Below are 23,023 nucleotides of genomic sequence, written 5' to 3' on the forward strand. Positions count from 1 at the left end.
GCAGTCTATTGTGTCTCTAGCAGGCCATGAGTTATAATAACCCACTAGAAAGCCACAAAGAAATGAAACCAGATGGATCACCTGGAATCAACCTAGGCACCAGAAACGACATTGGCAGAACTGCCCTGTCAACCCTTTAACGTCCTCTGTACCAATACCTGGCGGCTTGTGCCAAAACAGGGAGAGCTGCCTCAGACTAGTCTCCTCAGACAGCACCTTCCAAACCCATGACCTCTACCAGCTAGAATAACAAGGGCAACAAAAACATGGTAACACCACCACCCTGGAAGTTTCCGTCCAAGCCACACACCATTCTGATTTGGAAATATATTGTCGTTCCTTCACCATTGCCAGGTCAGAATCCTGGAACTCCCTCCCTAACCACATTGTGAGTATACCCACACCTCAAGGACTGCAGTAGTTCGAGGCAGCAGCTCACCACCACCTTCTCAAGGACAATTAGGGATGGTCAATTAAATGCTGGCTCAGCTTTCAATACCCAAATCCCTTGAATGAATTAAACAAAAATAATCTGTGTAGAGAAGTTACTTCTCAAAGGAGGTCCCTGAATTTGGATTGGGAAGGAACAACAATATTTTTAACTTAGTAGGTTTTATAACCAGGAGAGGAACTTGGGGACAGTGAAAGCCATAGGACTGAAAGATGCTGTTTAAAAAAATTGCTGTTGCAAATATCCAGAAGAAATTTGCACCCACCTCTATCAGGCACAAAAAAGCACTCCCTACCCCTCCCTCACCTTGCAGCCATCAGGATCAAGAGGAATCTTTCCCTTAGCCCTCAGGTCTCAAAGGATTTGGTATTATGATAAAGTTCAACATTATGTGTGAAATAGTAATGAACTGAGACACACCTGTCAGGGTCACTTCTCCTAAATGCCCCTCTGGAGTTAGTCCAGAAACAACCCCAAAATTCTTTTGCATCAAAACACCTCCTCTTCACAACTAGGCAAAAATGTAGCACAATTGCATTCCACAGGTCATGGGGGTGGGGCTGTTTGAAGGGCAGGGCAGTGATGGGGGTTAATCATTCAAATTTTTCTTTGCTATTTTTCTGAATACAAGAAACATTTAACTTGGAGGAGGAGTGCCTTGAGTTTACACCAAGTATAAATTAAATAGACACACATACCTTGGACTGATCTCCTGGTCTGGGGCGCATTTGTAGATGCATTAACAAAAGCTGAAGAAAGCCGCAATCCTGTGATCAATGCAACAACCACCACAACGTCCAATGGTGAAAAGCCTGCAATTAAAAATGAATTCAAATAACTAGACATGTTACAGGGCCCCTCAGAAATGACCACGAGAGCTTCCACCTGTTGCAACAACCAAACTTGTTCCTTATTTCCTTCAATGTGCTAACCCCTGCCCAGTCTTGCCAACCGGTGACTCAAGTCTGCACCAACTGACACTACATGGCCTCTGAGGTGGGTTAACAACACTCTGAATCGTTGTGAAAGCAACAGAAAATGCTGGAAATATTCAGCAGGTCAAGTAGTATTTGTGGAGAGAGAAAGAATTAATGTTTCAGAGCTGGGGTCCTTTGTCAAAACTCACTGAATTGTTATGCCAGCCAAGAATGGAAGATTCATGAAGCCCCTTCAGTCTCCAGTCCAATGTGGGACCTGAAGACTGCCACAGGTGGCGCAGGAGGTGCTTGATTCAACATGTGGGGGGATAGTTTGAAAATGGTTATTCGTCCTGCCATTTATGCTGGGCTTTTGCATAGATCCAAGGTTCCGAATGCCAACCTGAATTCTCCTTCTCTACTTTCAACAGTCATGGGCGAGCAGTGAGCAGTGGCCACAGCACCCAGTCAATTTTCTTTCTAGGGCATTACCACTTTTCACTCTTGGAAAATGTGATTCGCAGTTGTAAAACACTGAAACAAAACAGCGCTCTGTAATTGAATTTCTGGGCCCAGGTTTCCCAGTGCCAGATTTCCCAACCAGCAGGCATATTTTCTACCTGCCCTATTACTCACCATTAATACACTGAAAAATTCAAATACATCATTCCTTAATTGTGCAAACTCCAGGGAACGCAGCCCCAGTTCCTATAATTATCATCATTTAACATTCCAGTAAATCTATGCATCTATCTTCCAAAGAGGCCAGGGTATACTTCCTGTGTTGTGGGGCTGCACGGATGCAATTCTCTACTCAGGTCAATAATTTGCTTTTACTTCCATGAGTTGCAACTAATGAAAGATTTTATCAAATGGCTCATGGATTCCAGACACAATGGGTGCTTCCATAGCTATTTTGGGCCAAACCATGCTAGGCATGAACAGCAGTTCTGAACTGAATCACTGATGCTCAACCATTAAAGTCTAAACCTCCAGCAGGTTTTCCTGCCCCTGCCTGTGGGGCCTTGCACTGCAGGTGCTGGTTGTCCAGGTAAAGCAACTCACAGTGGACTGACTGAGATACACGTTTCACTCCAATCACCCTGCAAAGTGCCACAGTGATAACTTTCATGCAGGTAAAGAAAATTCATGCACATACTGTACCTTTAATTAAAATCCAATCAGAGAAGGCAATGTAGATGACAACAAAAAATGCGACGTTACAGATAGATAGGCTCAGACAATAAACTGAGATTCCCAGAAGTGCTGTGGAGAAATAAACAATATGAAAACTGTTGAAAATCCATACATAGTTATAACAACACAGAACATGGCTAGTCTGCCTAATGCCAGCTCCCCAGAGAGCAATTCCATTCCCCCCCCCCCCCACCTTATCTTGCCAGACACTTATCACCTCTCACATGCCATTAACTCCCTTTTTATTCTTACAACAAAGAACAGTACCACACAGGAACAGGCCCTTTGGCCCACAATGTTGTGTTGAACTAATTAAACTACTGACACCTAATCCCTACTGCCTGCCCATGGTCCATATCCCTCCTGCATACTCATGTACCTATCTAAGAGCCTCTTAAACACCTGTCATATCTGCCTCCACAACCACCCCTGGAAGCACATTCTAAGCACCCACCAATGTGTAAAAAATTTGCCTTGCCTATCTCCTTTGAATTTTTCCCCTCTCACCTGAAATGCATGCCTCTAGCAGTAAACATTTCAACCCTGGGAGAAGGATACCGACTATCTGTCTATGCCTCTCACAACTTTATAAACATCTATCAGGTCTCCCCTCAGCCTCCACCACTCCATAGAAAACAACCCTAGTTTGTCCAGCCTCTCATCCTGATAAATCTGAACCCTCTCCAAAGCCTCCATATCCTTCCAACAATGGGGCACCCAGAATTTAATGCAATACTCCAGATGCTGCCTAACCAGAGTTTTATAAAACTGTAACATAACTTCATGACTCTTGAATTCAATGCCTCAACTAATAAAGGCAAGCATTCCTTGTGCCTTCTTTACCACCCTATTGACATGTGACCAATTTCAAGGAGCTATGGACTTGGATCTCAAGATCCCTCTGTACATCAATGCTGTGAAGGGTCCTGCCATTAACTGTGTATTTTCCCTTTACATTTGATCTCCAAGAGTGCGACACCTCACACTTGGCTGGATTAAACTCCATCTGCCATTTCTCCCCCCATATCTGCAACTGATCTATATCCCACTGTATCCTTTAGCAACCTTCTACACTATCCATAGCACCACCAACCTTTGTGTCATGTGCAAACTTACTAATCCACCCATCCATGTTTTCATCCAAGTCATTAGGTTCCAGTTCGGATCCCTGTGGGACACCACTAGTCATGGACTTCCCGCCAGAATAAGACCAATCGACCACTGCCCTCTGTCTTCTATGGGCAAGCTAATTCTGAATCCAAATGGCCAACTCACTGTGGATCCCATGCATCTTAATCTTCTGGATGAAGGATGAGCCTACCTCGAGGGACCTTATTGAATGCCTTCTTTTTGCCACTTACCTACATTAAGGGTAACTCTCAGCAGCCAATTAACCCATCAACATGTCTTTGGGATAGAAACATAGAAAAACTACAGCACAGTTCAGGCCTTTCAGCCCACAAAGCTGTGCCGAACATGTCCCTACCCTAGAAATTACTAGGCTTACCCATAGCCCATGTACCTATCCAACAGTCTCTTAAAAGACCCTATCGTATCCGCCTCCACCACCGTTTCCGGCAGCTCATTCCACGCACTCACCACTCTGAGTAAGAAACTTACCCCTGACATCTCCTCTATATCTATTCCCCAGCACCTTAAACCTGTGTCCTCTTGTGGCCGCCATTTCAGCCCTGGGGAAAAGCCTCTGACTATCTACCCGATCAATACCTCTCATCATCTTGTATACCTCTATCAGGTCCCCCCTCATCCTCCGCCTCTCCAAGGAGAAAAGGCTGAGTTCCCTCAACCTACTTTCATAAGGCATGCTCCGCATTCCAGGCAGCATCCTTGTAAATCTCCTCTGCACTCTGTCTATGGCTTCCACATACTTCTTGTGAGGTGACCAGAACTGAACACAGTACTCCAAGTGGGGTCTGACCAGGGCTGTGGGAGGAAACTGGAGTACCCAGTGGAAACACACACAGTCACACAGAAAATGTGCAAACTTTACTCAGACAGCACCTATGATCGGGTTTGAACCCAAGTCACTGGTGCTGTTAACAGCAGCACTATCTGCTATATCACAATACCAACGATGCATCCATTGTAACATCTTGACACAAATTACTTAACACATGCATCAATGAGTTTTCAAGACCCAGATAACAGAGATAGACCCAGGGTTGGTGGGGTTCTTGGCGATACGGAATATCTGAAACATGAGGCAATCTAACCAGCCCAGAAATGGACCAGATGTCACAGCACTGGACTGAAGGAGGTTCCATGAGCCTTCTCCCACTGGCAGCAAATGGCGAGCCCAGGAGAGACAAAAAGCACTTTATGGCTGCTTCTGGAAATACTTTACGTTTGATAACATGGACTGTGGATATGGAAAAGGCAGGTATGCTGCAGTTTTCCTGACCACATGTCCAGTGGATGAGGTAAGAGCCCACTGTCAATCAGCTCTCTCATGTTATCCTAATAATCTCAAGGACTGCCATTGATATCACCTTTTCAGTGGCAACAATAACCAGTAATGAAGTTACACTCACTGATTGTGAAAATTGGTTCTGATGCCAAGGATTGTAACATCACTGCGTCTAGTTGCTCACGGGCATCTGATCCTAGATGAAGACTTAACTACACAAGATTTCAGGCTGAACTGTCCAAGTGCAGGGGCAATAAGGACGGAGGTTGCACAGGAACAGCAATTGGAATTCATCACAATCAGATCCGAGGGACACCGCTCCTGCACCGGATGTCTTTTTTAATTCATTCAGTTGTTGCTGGTGGGTTCAGCATTTATTGTTCTTGAATTTACTTTCAAAAGAGTGTTGTCGAGATGTCCTCTTGCTTTGCTCTCCATCCACATCCCTGTTCTCTTCAAATCCCACTCCTGAAAAGTATTCTCTCTCAAACCCCCTACCACTACATTTTCAAATTCCCAACCATGTAGAGGCTATTGGGGTACAGAATCACACTTTTATCAACATCATTGAATTCCCTGACTGACCCCATTATTCCTTTTAGTCTTTCACCAGATTTGCTCCCAATGGCAGACCTTCTATCTGAACTCCTGCAGGTGCAAAAGACATAACTGTGAATATCCTTGATGAAAACTGGTTTAAACAACCACCGCAGATCCAGCTGAACACCACTTAGCAACATTAGTCCTATTCCACATCACCAAACTATTTGTTCAGACATCATCCAGTAGTGCAAAGATAACTCCCAATTCACTGCCAGCTCTGCAAGTCACCCTCCAAAAATGTGGAAGAAGCCCATAGAAGAATGTGACTGAGATTGTCCCTCTGACTCTGTGGCTTCCTCCCTTCCTTTTGCCCATTGGACCAAACTCTCCTTTGCTGCCCTGGTATTTAAATTACATCTTTCTCGAGATTCTATCCCACCTCTGCTCCAAGTTCAACTTATCCACAAAACCACCCATGCCCTATCCCCACCCCCTGTTCACTTGATCCGATTCATTACCGACTTCCCTTCCTGGACCCAGTGTTAACTGACATTTTAAGTGGTTCCCTCTCCTCGGATAGTTTCTCTCGCTTCATCTCCCATCAACTTTCTGCACTAAAACAACCTCAAGATCCCATGTCTTAGCAAATTACTGCCCCCTAGCCAACCTCTTTCCTGTCCAAAATCCTTCAGCAAGTTGGCTTGATAGAGTTCTTTGAGGAGGTGACCAGGAAGATTGATGAGGGTAGTGCGGCGGATGTGGTTTACATGGATTTTAGTAAGGCGTTTGATAAGGTTCCTCATGGTAGGCTTCCTCAGAAGGTAAGAGGCCAAGGGATCCAAGGAAGCTTGGCTGTGTGGATTAGGAATTGGCTTGCATGTAGAAAGCAGAGGGTTGTGGTGGAAGGAGTGCCCTCGGATTGGAAGGCAGTGACTAGTGGTGTCCCGCAGGGATTGGTTCTGGGACCTCTACTTTTTGTGATATTTGTAGATGACTTAGATGAGGGGGTGGAGGGCTGGGTTAGTAAGTTTGCGGATGACACTAAGATAGGCGGTGTTGTGGATAGTGTGGAGGGCTGTCGGAGCTTACAGAGGGATATTGATAGGATGCAGAGCTGGGCTGACAATTGGCAGATGGAGTTCAATCCGGAGAAGTGTGAGGTGGTACACTTTGGAAGGACAAACTCCAGGGCAGAGTACAGGGTAAACGGCAAGGTACTTGGCAGTGTGGAGGAGCAGAGGGATCTGGGGGTTCATATTCACAGTTCATTGAAAGTTGCCTCACAGGTGGAAAGAGCAGTTAAGAAGGCCAATGGGATGTTGGCTTTCATAAATCGCGGGATTGAGTTTAAGAGCCGCGAGGTTATGATGCAGCTTTACAAAACTCTAGTTAGGCCACACTTAGAGTACTGTGTTCAGTTCTGGTCGCCTCATTATAGGAAGGATGTGGAGGCATTGGAGAGGGTGCAGAGGAGATTTACCAGGATGCTGCCTGGATTGGAGAGTATTGAATATGAGCAGAGGCTTAAGGTGCTAGGGCTTTATTCACTGGAAAGGAGGAGGATGAGAGGAGACATGATAGAGGTATATAAAATATTGAGAGGAATAGATAGAGTAGACAGTCAGCGCCTCCTTCCCAGGGCACCAATGCTCAAGACGAGAGGTCATGGCTTTAAGGTTATGGGTGGGAGGTTCAGGGGAGATGTCAGAGGGAGGTTTTTCACCCAGACAGTGGTTGGTGCATGGAATGCACTGCCTGGGGTGGTGGTGGAGGCAGATACATTGGACAGGTTCAAGAGCTTGTTGGATAGGCATATGGAGGAATGTGAGATAGAGGGATATGCGGGAGGAAGGGGTTAGGTAGTGTGAGGGTGGTCTGATGGACGGCACAACATGGTGGGCCAAAGGGCCTGTTTTGTGCTATATGGTTCTATGGTTTAACTTTTCCTAATCTGATGGTTAAATCTCTCCACTTCCAGGCCCATCACAATCCTGGTGCAGACCATATCAAAAGGTGAAATTATATTTCTGGTGGCCTTGCATGTGGCAACCTGCCCCTCCCAAACCCATCCACAGCCTGTGAAACATGATGGGCTGAATCCTCTCCTGTGTTTACAAACTTATGACACAGAAGGAGAGCATTCAGCCCATCATGTCCAAGCTGGCCAATGACGGACTTTAGGGCAATCCCATTTCCCAGTCTGTGTCCACAGCCTTCTAGGTCACATCACTCTGTGGTTTTCCAGGTACTTCGGACGTTTTCCCCTCCAGCACCCTTTCAGAGAGTGAAGTAGTGAGCTCCAAACCCCCATCACTCACTGAGTACAAAACAATCTTCAACACCCCTTATTCTTCTACCAAACTGAATAAATCAATGTTATTGTCTACCTGGCTGAGGGAAATAGTTCCTCCCTGTTCATGCTGTCTAGACCTTAAATAATTTGTCTACCTCAGTCTCCTTTGTTCCAAAGAAAACATCCCCTCTGTAACAAAACACTGCAATTGCTGGAAACCCAAAATAAAAAGGGAATACTGGAAATACCCAGCAGGTGAGGTGGCATCTGTGGAGAGTGGAAAACTGAGTTAATTACAGAAGTTGGTGACATTACATCAGAACTCATCAGTTCTGACACAAACTGAAATGGCTGGTTATCTGAAATTGATGAATTCAATATCGGCTCAAGAGCTGCAATGTGCTCAGACAGAATGCAAGATGCTGCTTCTCAGGGTTCTCCTTGCTGGAGCAGTGGAAAAGGCCAAATGGGAATGGGATACTGAATTAAAGTGATAGGCAACTGGAAGCTCAGGGTTTTCCTAACTGGTGTTCAGCAAAGCAGTCACTCAACATGTAATTGTTTCTCCAGTGTAGAGAAGACCACATTGTGGGCACCAAATACAGTACACAACGTTAGCAAAAGTGCAAGTGAATCATTGCTTCACCCGGAAGGAGTATTTGGTTCCCTCGATGGAGGGAAGTAGAGGTAAAATGACAGCTGCTGTATCTCCTGTGGTTGCATGGAAGATTTTCATGGGAAGGGAAATGGGTGTTGAAGGAGCTGAAAGAGTGAAGCAGGGGGTGCTGAAAGGTGAGGAGAGGGGCAGGTGTGTCCCCTGTTGGATATGGGATGGTTCGTAATCTGACAGGGACTGACGAGCTATTTCCATGTGCCAACTGCTCTGTGGTAAATGCCATGGGATTGAAAGGAGTTGTTGAAAAACTGTGGCAAATATCCAAGAGAAATCACCACCAGGCTTGAAGGAGGGAAACCCTCTCAATCCCCACTGCAAGTCTCCCCCACTGGACTAGGTGTACGTGGGAACTGCCCTCATACTCCACTGCCATCAGTGCAGGAGGAGAGCCTCCTTACACCCAATGGCCCAAGGTACAATAGAGGTCTCTCTAATCCACCTGTTACTACCATCAGGATTAAGAGACATCTTTCCCTTACTTTTACACTGGCTTGGTGTTAAAATAAGAGGTGACAACAAAATTCAACAACCATGGGTGAGAGAAGAGAGTCTCAATTCAAGGCCACTTCTCCCAAGAACCTCTGGAGTTTGGTTAGAGGAGACTCCAGAATCTTTTCCGAGCATTCCATGACACAGCAAAGCAGCGCTCCACAGCTGTGCAACAACATAGGAGAAATGTATCCCATACGTCACAGGGACTAAGGGAAGGGGCTGGAGTGGGAAGCAGGCAGTAGGAAAACACATTTTTTTGCTTTTGTAAAAATTAGTCAAATTTTACTTGAAGGTGCCTGCAAGGTTATAAAAAAGCAAATTAATCAACAACAGATACCTCCGAGAGTTTTCCAGTGGTCCAGCAACACAGCAGCAGGAAGAAGAGATGCTGAAGAAATCAGCAGTCCCACAGTTGACACAGCAACAATGACAACATCCTCAAAGGAAAGGCCTGCAATGTAAAATAAATTCAAATATTGAACATGTAATGGGCCACCAGCCTTCGTTTGATTGCCTTGAAACAGCCAAACTGTTCCCCTTACCTCCTGCAGGGAAGGGAATGTGCCAACCCCTGCCCAGTCTTGTCAACCTGGGACTTCAGGCCTGCACCAGCAGACTCTCCAGACCCTCTGAGGTGGGTTAACAAGACATTGAATTGTTACACCAGCCAAGAATGGATTATTAAGTCTTCCCCATGGGCTCCAGTCCAATCTTTCCATCTTGCTTGCTATCAGTATTTTGATCTGGCTGTTCCTTCTGGTGTTGGGATGGCCAGTTCTTGAGGAGTGCACTTCTACTGGGCTTCCAGGAGGTGATCCATGGCTTCTCCCAACATCTACGACAGCTAGTTATGGACACGACCCACGATTTCATAAGAAAGTTGCTGAATCTCCCACCCTCAGTCTGACCAGGTTCCTTCACATTCCCTGATGGCAGGTAGAGTGAGAGAGGTCTTCACTCACAACTAGTGACAAGTGTCATGGGGATGGGAGGAAGTGACTCTCAGACTTGGTAGTGAGACTCTGAATGTGTTTCCCTCCCCCACCCCTTTTCCAATCCAATGGAGATTTTTTTTGGAAATCTATGTTTTTTTTCCCCCCCAACAGCACCTTTCAGTTCCTTGTCTTCTACCACAGGTCAGTGAGCACATGGAAACACCAGTATCTCCCAGTCCCTGACATTAACGATCACTGGGAGCAATTCCTTGCTAGTTTCATTCACCTATTTTTTGCCAGAGGATATTTCTGGCTGATTTCCATGATGTAGTCAATGGGATGTGAGAGGAGAGAAAGCTGCCTCCCGATGGGAAGACTGATCCCCATGCGGCAAGTGGCTGTGGTCTGACACTTGTTCATGCCCATCACCAGCTATGTCTCTCTCATGTTAGAGGCTGGTACTCCAGATGCTGCATAGAAGCAGGGAACAGGAGTGTGTTTTAGGCAGCTGGCTATAATTTTCAGTGAGGTGTATTATCTTCCCAGTGGATACCAGCTAAAGAGCTAGAAGAATGAGAAGAGGCAATGATCTAAAGGAAACAATTTTAAATGGGTTATGAGATTAAAGAGATTTCCTGAAGTTGGCATGGCACGTTGGGAAAGTGGTTAGAAGCATACAGGATCCTCAGCTTTATGAGAGAGCAAAAAAGTAAGGCTGAAACATTCTTTAACACTGAAAACAGCATAGGAACTGAACCTATGGCCCCCGATGTCTCTGCTGACCCTCCTCAAAGCCTCTGCAACCTTCCTGTAATGGGGCAACCAGAAATGCACACAATACTCCAAATGTGGCTTAACCAAAGATTTATACAGCTGCACCATGACTTGCCAATTTGTATAGTCAATGCCCTGACCGATGAAGGCAAGCGTGCCTTTAGCATTCTTTACCATCCTAAATACTTCCTGGTACATTCCTAATGAACTGAGTGGCTTCCTTAGTGTTATAACCATTCCGAGAGTCAGTGAGTTCAGCTCTCGCCTGTCTTTGCCGCAGCGATAAGCAATGAGCTGGAGGAATTCAGCGAGTCAAGCAGCATCTGTGGGGGGGGGGGAAGGAATCGTCGATGTTTCGGCTTGAGTCCTTGCATCAGGACTGAGAGCGGAGAAGGAAGATAGCTCGTACAAAGAGAGGGGGAATGGTGAGACAGGGTCCAGTGGGTGATGGTGGATCGAGAAGGGGTGAAGGATGATGGGCAGATCAAGCAGGGTAAGGGATGGCGAGGGGTGGAGCTGGGAGACAGAGGCAGGTGGATGGCGGCAGATAAAAGAAAGGCAGGGAGAGTGGAGCATGAGGGTGGATACAGCTCGGAGGGTGATAATCAGGATCATAAAGGATACCAGTGCTGGAATCTGCTAAGTAAGGAAGGGGATAATAGGAGCCATCAGGAACCATCAGTGGGGAGGTGAAAAGCCCAGCTGGAACCAGAACCAGGTAGGGGAGCCGGTAGATGAAACGTGTGGGCAGTAGGTGAATGGAACCAGGAGGGGAGGGGGATGAAAGTGGGTGAAAGGGGCTGGGGGAGGGGAATGAGAAAGGGGGACAAAAGTGGGAGGACTGGAGAAGGATTGGAAGCGGGGTGCACGGAACATACGTGTTACCTGAAACTGGAAAATTCAATGTTCATACCATTAGGTTGTAGACCAGCTGGTGAGGATTCTGGGGGCTCAGGACGGCCATTGTGGACAGAGTGCAAGTGCTTTGCGAATCAGATGCCTAGTCTGTGCTTGGTCTCGCCGATGTAGGAAAGGCCACATCAGGAGCACCGAATGCAGTAGACGAGGTTGGAGGAGAATCTTTGCCTCACCTGGAAGGGATTTTTAGGTCCCTGGATGGTGGCTGTGTAAGAGGGAGGAGGTGTGAGAACAAATGTTGCACCTCCTGCAGTTGCAGGGGAAAGTGCCGGGGGTCAGGGAGGATGGGTGAGGAGGGATGAGCAGACCAGAGTGTCACAGAGGGAGTGCTCTCTGTACGTGAAGAGCAGAAGGATGGCTAGAGTAAAGTAGGTCCGATTAGAGACAAATGTGGGAGGATGTGCCTGGAAGCTGTGGAAGTGGGTGAGGTTCTCAATGAATACTTCTCTTCAGTATTCACCAAGGAGAGGGGTCTTGATGACGCTGAGGACAGTGTTGGTAAGGGTAATGTTCTAGAGCATGTAGATATCAAGATAGAGGATGTGTTAGAGCTGTTAGAAAATATTAGGACAGATAAGTCCCTGGGGCCTGACGGAATATTCCCCAAGCTGCTTCGCAAGGCAAGGGAGGAGATTGCTGAACCGTTGGTTAGGATCTTTGAGTCCTCGTTGTCCACGGGAATGGTACTGGAAGATTGGAGGGTGGCAAATGTTGTCCCCTTATTCAAGAGGTAGTAGGGATAGTCCAGGGAATTACAGACCAGTGAGCCTTAAGTCTGTGGTGGGCAAGCTATTAGAAAGGATTTTAGGAGATAGAATCTATAAGCATTTAGAGAATCATGGACTAATTACGGATAGCCAGCATGGCTTTGTGAAGGGAAGATCTTACCTCACAAGCCTGATAGGGTTCTTTGAGGAGGAAGATTGATGAGGGTAGTGCAGTGGATGTGGTCTACATGGATTTTAGTAAGGTGTTCCACATGGTAGGCTTCTTCAGAAGGTCAGAGGTCATGGGATCCAGGGAGGCTTGGCCGTGTGGATTCAGGATTGGTTTGCCTGTAGAAAGCAGAGGGTTGTGGTGGAGGGAGTGCATTCAGATTGGAGGGCTGTGACTAGTGGTGTCCCACAGGGATTGGTTCTGGGACCTCTACTTTTTGTGATATTTATTAACAACTTAAGTGAGAGGGTGGAAGGGTAGGTTAGCAAGTTTGCAGACGACACAAAGATTGGTGATGTTGTGGACAGTGTGGAGGGGTGTCGAAGATTACAGAGGGATATTGATAGGATGCAGAGCTGGGCTGACAAGTGGCAGATGGCGTTCGATCCGGAGAAGTGTGAGGTGGTACACTTTGGAAGGACAAACTCCAAGGTGGAGTACAAGGTTAATGGCAGGATTCTGGGTAGTGTGTAGGAGCAGAGGGATATGGGGGTTCATATCCACAGATCATTGAAAGTTGCCCCACAGGTGGATAGGGTAGTTAAGAAAGCTTATGGGATGTTAGCTTTCATAAGTCGTGGGATCGAGTTTAAGAGTGGCGAAGTAATGATGCAGCTTTACAAAGCTCTGGTTAGGCCACACTTGGAGTACTGTGTCCAATTCTGGAGGCATTGGAAAGGGTGCAGAGGAGATTTACCAGGATGTTGCCTGGATTAGAGAGTATGGATTATGAGGAAAGACTAAAGGAGCTAGGGCTTTACTCATTGGAGAGAAGGAGGATGAGGGGAGACATGATAGAGGTATACAAGATATTAAGAGGAATAGACAGAGTGGACAGCCAGCGCCTCTTTCCGAGGGCACCAATGCTCAATACAAGAGGACATGGCTTTAAGGTAATGGGTGGGAAGTTCAAGGGAGATATCAGAGGGAGGTTTTTTTACCCAGAGAGTGGTTGGTGCATGGAATGCACTGCCTGGGGTGGTGGTGGAGGCTGATACATTGGTCAAGTTCAAGAGATTGTTAGGTAAGCATATGGAGGGATATGTGGGAAGAAGGGGTTAGATAGTCTTAGGCGTGGTTTGAAGGTCGGCACAACATGGTGGGCCGAAGGGCCTGTATTGTGCTGTATTGTTCTATGGTTCTATGGAGGACACGTGGTTTGTAGTGGGATCTCTTTGCAGCTGGCGGAAATGCTGAAGGATGACGTGCTGGATACGGAGGCTGGTAGAATGAAATATGAGGACTAGGGGAACTCTCTCTGTTCTGTCTGGAGGGAGTTAGAGTGAGGGCAGCAAGCTGGGAAACGGAGGAAATGTGAATGTCAGAGACGGCTCCATCAACCTCAGTGGAAGGGAAGCCATGTTTCCTGAAAAAGGATCACATTTTAGATGTCTAAGAATGGAAGGCCTCGTTCTGAGAGCAAATGCAACGGAGAAACTTGGAGCAAGTGATGGCATCCTTACACTGGGAAGAGGTGTAGTTTGTTGTAGTGCTGACTTACACAGGCTGCATTCAACAGCCCACCAACAGCAGGTGGCCATAAATGTTATCCTCGAAATGCCATACATAAATAAAACTTACCTATAAGAATTAAGGTGTAATTTGCCTGGATGGAGCTGACAGGATTGAATGCGACACAGGTGTACATTCCACAGTCACCAGTTGAAGCGCTTGGGATAACGAGGGTCCTGTTCCCATCTATTAGTTGGTGATGCTGCGAGATTTCCCCTCCATCTTTCTGCCACTGATATTCATGGGGATCTCCACTGACACCACAGGTGAGCTGGACGGTGAAACCCAGTGATCTGGTGTTGGTTAAAATGGAAGGTTCTGACAGCTTATCTAAAGGAGAAAATATCGATTATCAAACTATGATATTCCTGTCTTGGAATGAAACCTCAGCATGTGACATTGCACCAAATATGTACAAAAGAAAGGACTTGCACGTATAAAATAGGTTAGTACACACCAAATATATGTACAAACATAGAAATTAAGAGCAGGACTAGACCACTCAACCCCTCAAACCTGCTCTGCTACTCGTAAGATCATGGCTGATCTGTTTGCTGACATTCCCACATTCTCCCAATAACCTTTCACCCCCATGCTCATCCAGGATCTGTCTATTTCTGCCTAAAATATTCAAAGATTCCAAACCCTCTTCCTCAAAGGGTGGCGGAAGCGAAGACTTAAAGCTCTGTAGGAGAAAAGAAATGCACCTCATCTCAGTCTTAAATGGGTGAAGTTTGATTTTTAGAACAGTGACTCCCAGTTCTTGAATCTTCCACAAGAGGAAGCACCGACTCCATCTCCAACCCCTCAGGATATGATGCGTCTGAATGGAGCCAACATGGCTGCAGCATTGCCAAGGTTGGGAGAGTACGAGCTCCGATATTCACTGAAAGGGTCTTAAGGAAACTGATGGAACAGATAAGCAGGAGGAGAGATGTAGAGTGTGCTGGGGAGAGGAGCCCAGGGACAGGTTTCAACACTAACTATATCCAAGGTGTAAACATGCAAAATCTGACAAGGAAAAAGAGCAGTGAATCACAATACATCAAGGGGCCATTCAGCCCAATCTGCTGTGCTGGCTCCAACAGACCCTGCACTTTCCCCACACCATGTTCTTCACTACTTCTATTCAGTTCCTTGTTGGTAGTTACAATGAAATCTGCCTTCAGCTGGACAAGCTCTGCTACCAGAAATAATTCTCCTTTCACCCTTGAGATTTTTGCCAAACATCTTAAACCTGTGCCGTGATACCAAACCACCCAGAGCTTCTGCCTCTCCACTCGAGATCCCTCATAATTCTGAAAATCAACCATGTTTCCAGTTAACCTCCTCTGTTTGACGGAGACCATCTCAGTTTGTTGATTCACTTGGCATGACTAAAGCCCTGTTCTCAACAACTTCCCAGAGTGCGATGTCCAGGACTGGACAATAGTCCAGCTAAGACTTGATGACAGGTTTACTGGAACTTACTTCCTTTCATTTGCTGTTAAAATGTTTTCCTGACAGCTCTCTGACCCCAAACCCCTCATCAATTTGAGCTGATCCAATACTCCAGTGCTGTACCGGAACAGTACAGATTCCAACGCTTATTGACCTACATTGGCTTCTGCTCTGGCAATGCACTGGCTTCAAAATTCTCAGTTCTCCATCTCATTCTCAAATTCCTCCCAGGCTTCATTCCTCCCTGCCTCTGGGACGACCTCAGACCCTGAACCCTCAGATCTCTAGCTTCCTCCATGCCTCTACATCACCAGTTTTCAGTTCCCCGCCACTGTCATCTGTATCCTCAAGCTCTGGAATTCCCTCCCTGAACTCCACTGTCCCTTTACCTCTGGGATACTTTATCAAGCCCAACTTTTAGAGACTTACTGACACCTTTACCTTGAGATACTTGCTGACAGCTCAAAATCAGACCTCCTGTTCAGCCTTCTCAGAAATTCCTAGGCTCTTTAAAATTTCAATAATGCACACTGTTATAGTACCCTTCACTGACAATACGTTTGAATATAATCAATACTTGGCATGCACATTGATATCATTGAATTTGGAACCAAAATCATGAAGAGTACAAAAGGTGCATCTGGAATTGAAACAGGAAATGAGAGGGGTAAAGAGTCTGTGACAGAAGATTTGTAGCCACCAGCAGAAGGAATATCAAAAACATTACAAAAAACAATCAAATGGTCTTTGAATTGGTTCTGGATTGATATCCAGAGGGCTGAACTAATAACCGGGACACAGAAGTCCAAATCCCACCTTGGCAGCTGTTGAATTTAAATTCACATATTACCACAAAAATCCACCAGGTACATTTATGTCCTTTATTGTGGGATATCCGCTGTTTTTACCCAGTCTGGTTACACGTGACTTCAGACCCACCAACGTAGTGGGCTGCAGCAGGTCAATCAGTTCAGTGGGCAATTCAGGGGTAACAATAAACTCAAACCCTGCAAATCGTGCCCACATCCTGTAAACAAAATCTGTTGGCAGCGCTCAAAGGTGGAGGATTCCCTGGACTGGGAGATATGAAAGGTTGTTGACTGACAAATGGAAATAACAGAGGCTCTGATCGTCACCTTTCCACTGCGCTGGTGTCAGAGGACTCAAGGCAAATGTTTGTAGCCTTGTTCAAATAACGGCAGAATGAATGCAGTAGCTACAGGTCTCTCAACAAAGTAACAACTGACTGCATGTTGTGGCGATAACTGTCTCGTCTGTTGTGGAAGTGCACTGAACATCCATCAGACTGGTTATTGGGATGCAACTTTGGTCACCTTCCTTTAATGAGCAGCGATCCTAACCTGCTGAGGGGATGTGAGCAAATGACTTCTCTACTTGCAGAGTGGCACTTAAAATGCGGTGACCTCAGTTCAATTCTGATCTCTGGTGCTGGCAGCATGGAATTTGCATGTTCTTCCTGTGACTGCATGGGTTTTCCCTGGTGTAAAGTTTCCTCCACATCCCACAGACGTGCAGGTTGGTAGGTTAACTGGTGAATGAGAATTACCCCTCGTGGTGGAATATGGGGGTTGGTGGTGGTAGTTGATGGGAATGTAGGGAGAATAAGCCATAGGGAAAATTAGTAGGTGGTGGGATTACTCTGAGCAGGCATAGGTTGAATGGGCAGAATGGCCTCCTTCTCTGTTATAAGGAAATGCAGAAGTACGAGGACTCCGTGGGCCTGGTTCCATGCAGTGAGACGGGATGTCACACCCCACTGATGCCACACCCAGTTAGCTCCATTTACCCAGTGGATCCACAAGGCCAATCCTCGCCAATAATTTCACATTCCCTCAATGCAGGAACGAGACGGTGCGGGTGGTTGATCCCAGAATTCTCATCATCTCCAGCAGTTCCTGCTGGTCAGACTGGTGGCCTCATGCTTCAAAATGCCTCAGTAACTTTCTGTCATGGAGGAACAGGTGCCGAAGTACCTGCATTAAGCACTGCCGTGGAAACCATCAGACACAGCACTTCAGGAGGAGGGGCAGGTGGACATTTAACAGGCTTCTTCATTATTCCCTCCCTCACTCTCCTTCGGTGGATTGGAACCCACCAACAGGGACACATCTGTACTGGGAACATGGAGACCCTGATTTCTCTGCCTTGACTCCGGTCCTGTTATTTCAGAGAATGTCCCAGGTCATTTGTCTTTTCACCAGCCAGGCTGTGTAGTTATTCCTGTTTGATCACCCGCTGCACAAGCTGAGTTCTCATGTCAGAAATGGGGGTCAAACAAGGAGGTTAATGGGATCAGGACTGGGGATTGCAGCAGCTTTGACACTGTCTGGTTGTCAGCATGTGTGGGCTTCTAAAACAAAATACAGAGACACCAATGTTAACCTCTGCCATCCATTCCATTTTCTCCCCGAGTAGCTTACTGACGTTCCAGCCTCTCTCAGTACTGAGGATCATGGAATGTAAAATAATGTTTACTGACTGACTTCAGAGGGTAAAGAATGGCTCCATCTCTCGCTCTCTCTCACAGCACATCCCACTTTTGCACGCTTTTCTCTCCATTACCCCCACAACAGAAAATCCCAACCCTCAGGTTTGACAAACAGTTCTCCCTTCTCACCAGTACAGCAATGGATGGTGGATCATGGTGCCAAACGGACTCTTCCATGGGATGGCAGGTACATCACAGCCTCAGGGCGAAATGAAGGCTGCGTATGATGCCTATTATCTCAGTGTTTATTCCACCAGGTGAGATTCCCCACTCAGCCTTTATTAGAAACGACAACCACAGATACTGTGGCAGATCTGTACCCAATATTTCACCGATCACATCAGAAAATATAAAGATACTTTACCAAAAAGCAACAGTTGTATTGTTCTCAGCTCTCGTCCACCTACAATGAAGGTGTACTCTCCTTGGTCACTAGGTTTCAATCCATTTACCATCAGAGATCCATTAGAAGTGTTAAACTGCAAACGTGACTTGAACTGTTCATTTGGTTCCACTGAGGTGTGACCTGGGACGTGATGTAAAATGCTCCTGGTGATGAAGGTCCAAAGAATTTCATTCTTGCTGGGATCCACTTTGAGTTCAGGATCCAGTAAAACTGATGAGCCCAGGACACCAACCACTTCTTTTGTATCAGCTGTTCATGGTTTAAAAAAAACAATATAATCATTTCAGCTGTGATGCCAATGAAATACTGAAATGGAGCAGCGTGTGACAACCACTGGAAATAAGTACACGTTACATGAGTAGATTTTATGGAATAACCCACCATGGTTACAGGACCAGGCGATTTAGAACCTGATTAAATCTAAGTAGTATCAACTCAGCCCAAGCTAAATAGCCAGAAAAATTATACAAAAGGTCTAAGGACATAAAAGGATCTGGATCAACTGAGAAAGTAGGCCAAGGAATGGCAGGTGGCATTTAACTCAGATACGTACAAGGTCTTGCATTTGGGGAGGTTAAACCAGGGCAGGACATACCCAGTGAATGACAGGGCCTTTGGAAGTGCTGTAGAACAGAGAGACTGAGGGGTACTAGTACATAGTTCCCTGAAAGTGGCAACACAGGTAAAGGTGGTTAAGAAGGCATCTGGCGTACTTGCCTTTACCAGTCTGAGTACTGGGTACAAGAGTTGGGACACCATGTTACAGCTGTACAAGATGCTGGTGAGACTTCACCTGGAATAACGTGTGTAATTCAGGTCACCATACAGTACAAAGGATGTGATTAAGTTAGAGGGGATGCAGAAAAGGTTCACAAGACTGTTGCCGGGACTGAAGAGCTTGAGTTATGAGGAGAGACTGGATAGGGTGGGACTGTTTTCTCTGGAGTGAAGGAGGCTGAGGGATGATCTTATGGAGGTTCATAGAATCATGAGGGGCACGGATGAGATGGATTGTCACAGTCTTTTCCAAGGGCAGAGGAATCTAAAATGAGAGGGGAAAGATTTAAAGGGGACCCAAGGGGCAAGTTTTTCCATTCAAAGGGTAGTCAGTATATGGAATGAACTACCAGGGGAAGTGCTCGAGGGGGGTAAAATTTCAAAGCTTAAAAGGCATTTGGATAGCTTCATGGATAGGAAAGGTTTAGAGGGATATGGGCCAAATGCAGACAAATGGGACAAGCTCAGGAAGGCACCTAGGTCGGCATGGACAAGTCCGTGCTGTATAATTCTACCACTCTAAACTTCAGGGAAATTTAAATGAATCACCACCAAAGCTACTTGTGTTCATGTATCACTTGATTGTTTAAGGTGACTTAATATTATATTTGCCCCAGTCAGACACTGCTGATTTTGCATACCACAACCAACTTTTCTGGTAATCTTCTCTATGCCAAGTTACTAAATTCAGCTCTCCTGGTCTGTCCAGGGAACAGCAATCCCTTGTCCATGGAACTACTCTGCTAAAGCCCCTCTACATCTCTCCAAGCCTTCCTATCCTTTCCACGGTGTGCAGAAATGGACAATACTGTGACTGGCCTGAACCATTATATTGATTTAACACAACCTCTTATCCGTTTGTAATCTGTTCCCAAAGCACAGGATCCTTCTCAAAAATTTTAACTACTTTGTTAACTTGTATTGTCATCTTCAAATACTTGTCTACTGCAGATCTCCTTATTCTCTCTAAAAATGCATTGTTTATCTTATTGAGCTGAAGTTAGCTAAAGTTAAATATCAAGGAATCTCCAAGGGACCTCTTCCATCCGCCTGAAATGTAAACCACCCACCCTCCTGCCAGTGGAAGCTGTTCATCTTTCTCAATCAATTCTGAAAACTTCCATTAAGTTTCCTGTTCACTCTCCCCGCTGGAAGGAAACCCCATTCTCAGCTCCTCTATTCATGTGGCATGCTTAAAGCCCCAGATATTTGGTCAAATTCTGGTAACTCCTTTTTGCATCCTTTCAAAGACCCCAGCCCCCCTCCCAGATTGTGATGCCCAGAACTGGGCAATACTCCGGCTGAAGTCCAGTTACAGATTTACTACAACCTCGTCTGTCCGACCTCCCACCTCAAACCCTTCATCAACCCGAGCTGACACAGAACTCTAACACTCTCCGCGAACGGGACGGGTCCCAGGTACACGGGATTCCGCCTTGACAATTCTCCATCTCCTTCTCCGATTTCTCCAGGTCTTCATTTTTCCCTTTCTTCAGAACAACCCCCCAGGCCCAGAACCTCCGATCTCCAGCTTCCTCCATTCTGGTCTCTTGCACAGCCCTAATATTCTGTCCCCTGCAATTACTGTCTGTGCCACTACATCAGGCTGCAAGATGGCTCCCTTTCCTTTAGGAGTGGAGGTCAGAACCTACTGACAGGGACTGAGCAAATGGCTTCCCCATGACCCAGTGTTGCTGCCATCAATATCACACCTTGTCATTTCCACATCATCCCATGGGCTGTCTACAGGATATCGCATGATTGGACTTAGAGATTTTCTATCCATCAACAGAATGCCCACAAGGCCAACCCTTGGCAATAATTTCAAATTCCCTTATGCCAGTAGGGATGGTGTGTTGATTGAACCCAGAATTCCCACCTGCTCCAAGTATTCCTGCTGATCTCCCAGCAGGACTGGCCAACTTCAGGCTTAAAAATGCCTCAGCAACCTTCTGTCATGGAGGAATCCTAAAATCTCTGGATCAGGCACTGCTGTGGAAACCATCATGCATGGCACCTCAGGAGGGCGGCAGATGGACATTAAACAGACAATTATCCCCTCCCTCAATGCATTGTGACCGAACAACAGGGAACCAGCTGCATGGAGATCACAAAGACCCTCGTGCCTCTGCCTTTTAAACGAACAACTTCAACATTTGCTATTTTATCAGCCAGGATCTGCAATCATTCATTGTTCACCTTCTCAGGGGAGTTAAGTTCCCATGGCAAAAGTAGCAGCCAAACAAGGGTGTTAATGGTATCAGGGTGATCATTGTAGCAGATTCGGTGTGAGTAGGGTGTAGGTATGCACGGAGACTTCAAAAACAAAACCCAGAGACACTAACCTTAGCTCCTTCCATCTTCACCCACAAGCAATTCCCCAAAATTCCACGTCCATCTCACCACTGAGAATCGCCAAATGAAATAGAAACATTTAATACCACACACCGCTGACTTAAACAATGTAAAGATTGCTCTACCCATCCCTCCCCCACCCCCCTGTCACACCTTTATTCAGTCCACACGAGTGACCCCAACTTTCCTATTGCCCTTCCACTTTAATTATCCATCTCACTCCCACTCTGAACTGTCAGTCAGTGTCCTTCCACAATTGTAACAAGGGCCCAGTGTAAGCCTGAGGAACAGAACCTTGTCTTCCACCTGGGCAGTCGTCAGCAGCATGCCAGACTCAAAATTAGAGTCAAACTCATACAGCAGGGAAACAAGCCCTTCAGCCAACCAAGATGTCCATCTGGGATAGTCCCATTTGTCTGCATCTGGCCCATATCCCTCTAAATCTTTCCTGTCTGTGACCTATCCAAATGTTCTTTAAACATTAATTGTACCTGCCTCTTCCACTGGCAGCACATTCCATAAACCCACAACCATCTGTGTGGAAAAGGTTGCCCTTCAGGTCTCTTATAAACCTTTCTCCTCTCAGCCTAAATCTATGCCCTCCAGTTTCAGACTCCCCTACCCTGGGAAAAACACTGTGACCATCCATCTTATCTACACCTCTCATGATTTTATTTGCCTCCATAAGGTCACCCCTCAACCACCTATGCTCCAGGGACACAAGTCCCAGCCTATCCAGCTTCTCCTTATAACTCAAGCCCACCAGTCCCGAGAATATCCTCGTGAATCTCTTCTGCACCCTTTCTAGCTTAATGTCCTCCTTCCTATAGCTGGGCAACCAGAAATGTGCACAATACTCAAGCACGGTTTCACCAACGACTTGTAAAGTTGCAATATAACATCCCACCACCTGTATTCAATGCCCTGACCAATGAAAGCTAGCGTGCCAAATGCATTCTTCACCTCTCTGTCTACCTGTGACACCACTTTCAGGGAACAATGGATCTGTACCCGCAGGTCTCTCTATTCTTCTACACCGTCCAGGACCCCACCACTCACTATACAAGAACTGCTGGGGTTCAACTTCCCAAAATGAAACACCTTGAACTTGTCAGAGTTAAATTCCATCTGCCATTCCTTGGCCCACTTCCCCATTTCATTTAGATCCTGTTGTAATCTTAGATATCCACTACACCACCAATCTTGTCATCTGCAGACTTACTAACCATGCCAACTACACTCTCATCCAAATCGTTAATATAGATGACAAACAACAGTGGACACAGCACTGATCCCTGCAGTGCACCACTGGTCACAGGCCTCCAATCTGAATAACAACCCTCTACTACCACCACCTAACTCCTTCCACCAAGCAAATTTTGTATCCTATTGGCTAGTCTACCCTGGATCCCAGGTGATCTGACCTTCCAGACCAGCCTAGCATGCAGGACATTGTCAAAGGCC

At 46.2% G+C, this 23,023-nt stretch overlaps 1 protein-coding gene across 1 annotated transcript in view; it reads right to left on the reverse strand.

Annotated features, from left to right (window-relative positions):
- LOC127585987 (HEPACAM family member 2-like) overlaps window positions 1-23,023 on the reverse strand; it is a 42,743-nt gene that overhangs the window by 10,727 nt on the left and 8,993 nt on the right. Inside the window, exons 2-6 of the mRNA XM_052043745.1 lie at window positions 18,386-18,676; window positions 14,142-14,402; window positions 9,335-9,448; window positions 2,533-2,634; window positions 1,150-1,263 (exon numbers count right to left, since the gene is read on the reverse strand). Coding sequence (XP_051899705.1) covers window positions 1,150-1,263; window positions 2,533-2,634; window positions 9,335-9,448; window positions 14,142-14,402; window positions 18,386-18,676 — 882 coding nt within the window. The remainder of the gene's footprint in view (window positions 1-1,149; window positions 1,264-2,532; window positions 2,635-9,334; window positions 9,449-14,141; window positions 14,403-18,385; window positions 18,677-23,023) is intronic.

The sequence above is a fragment of the Pristis pectinata genome, chromosome 34 (genome assembly GCF_009764475.1).
Source record: "Pristis pectinata isolate sPriPec2 chromosome 34, sPriPec2.1.pri, whole genome shotgun sequence".
In the NCBI taxonomy this organism is placed as follows: domain Eukaryota; kingdom Metazoa; phylum Chordata; class Chondrichthyes; order Rhinopristiformes; family Pristidae; genus Pristis; species Pristis pectinata.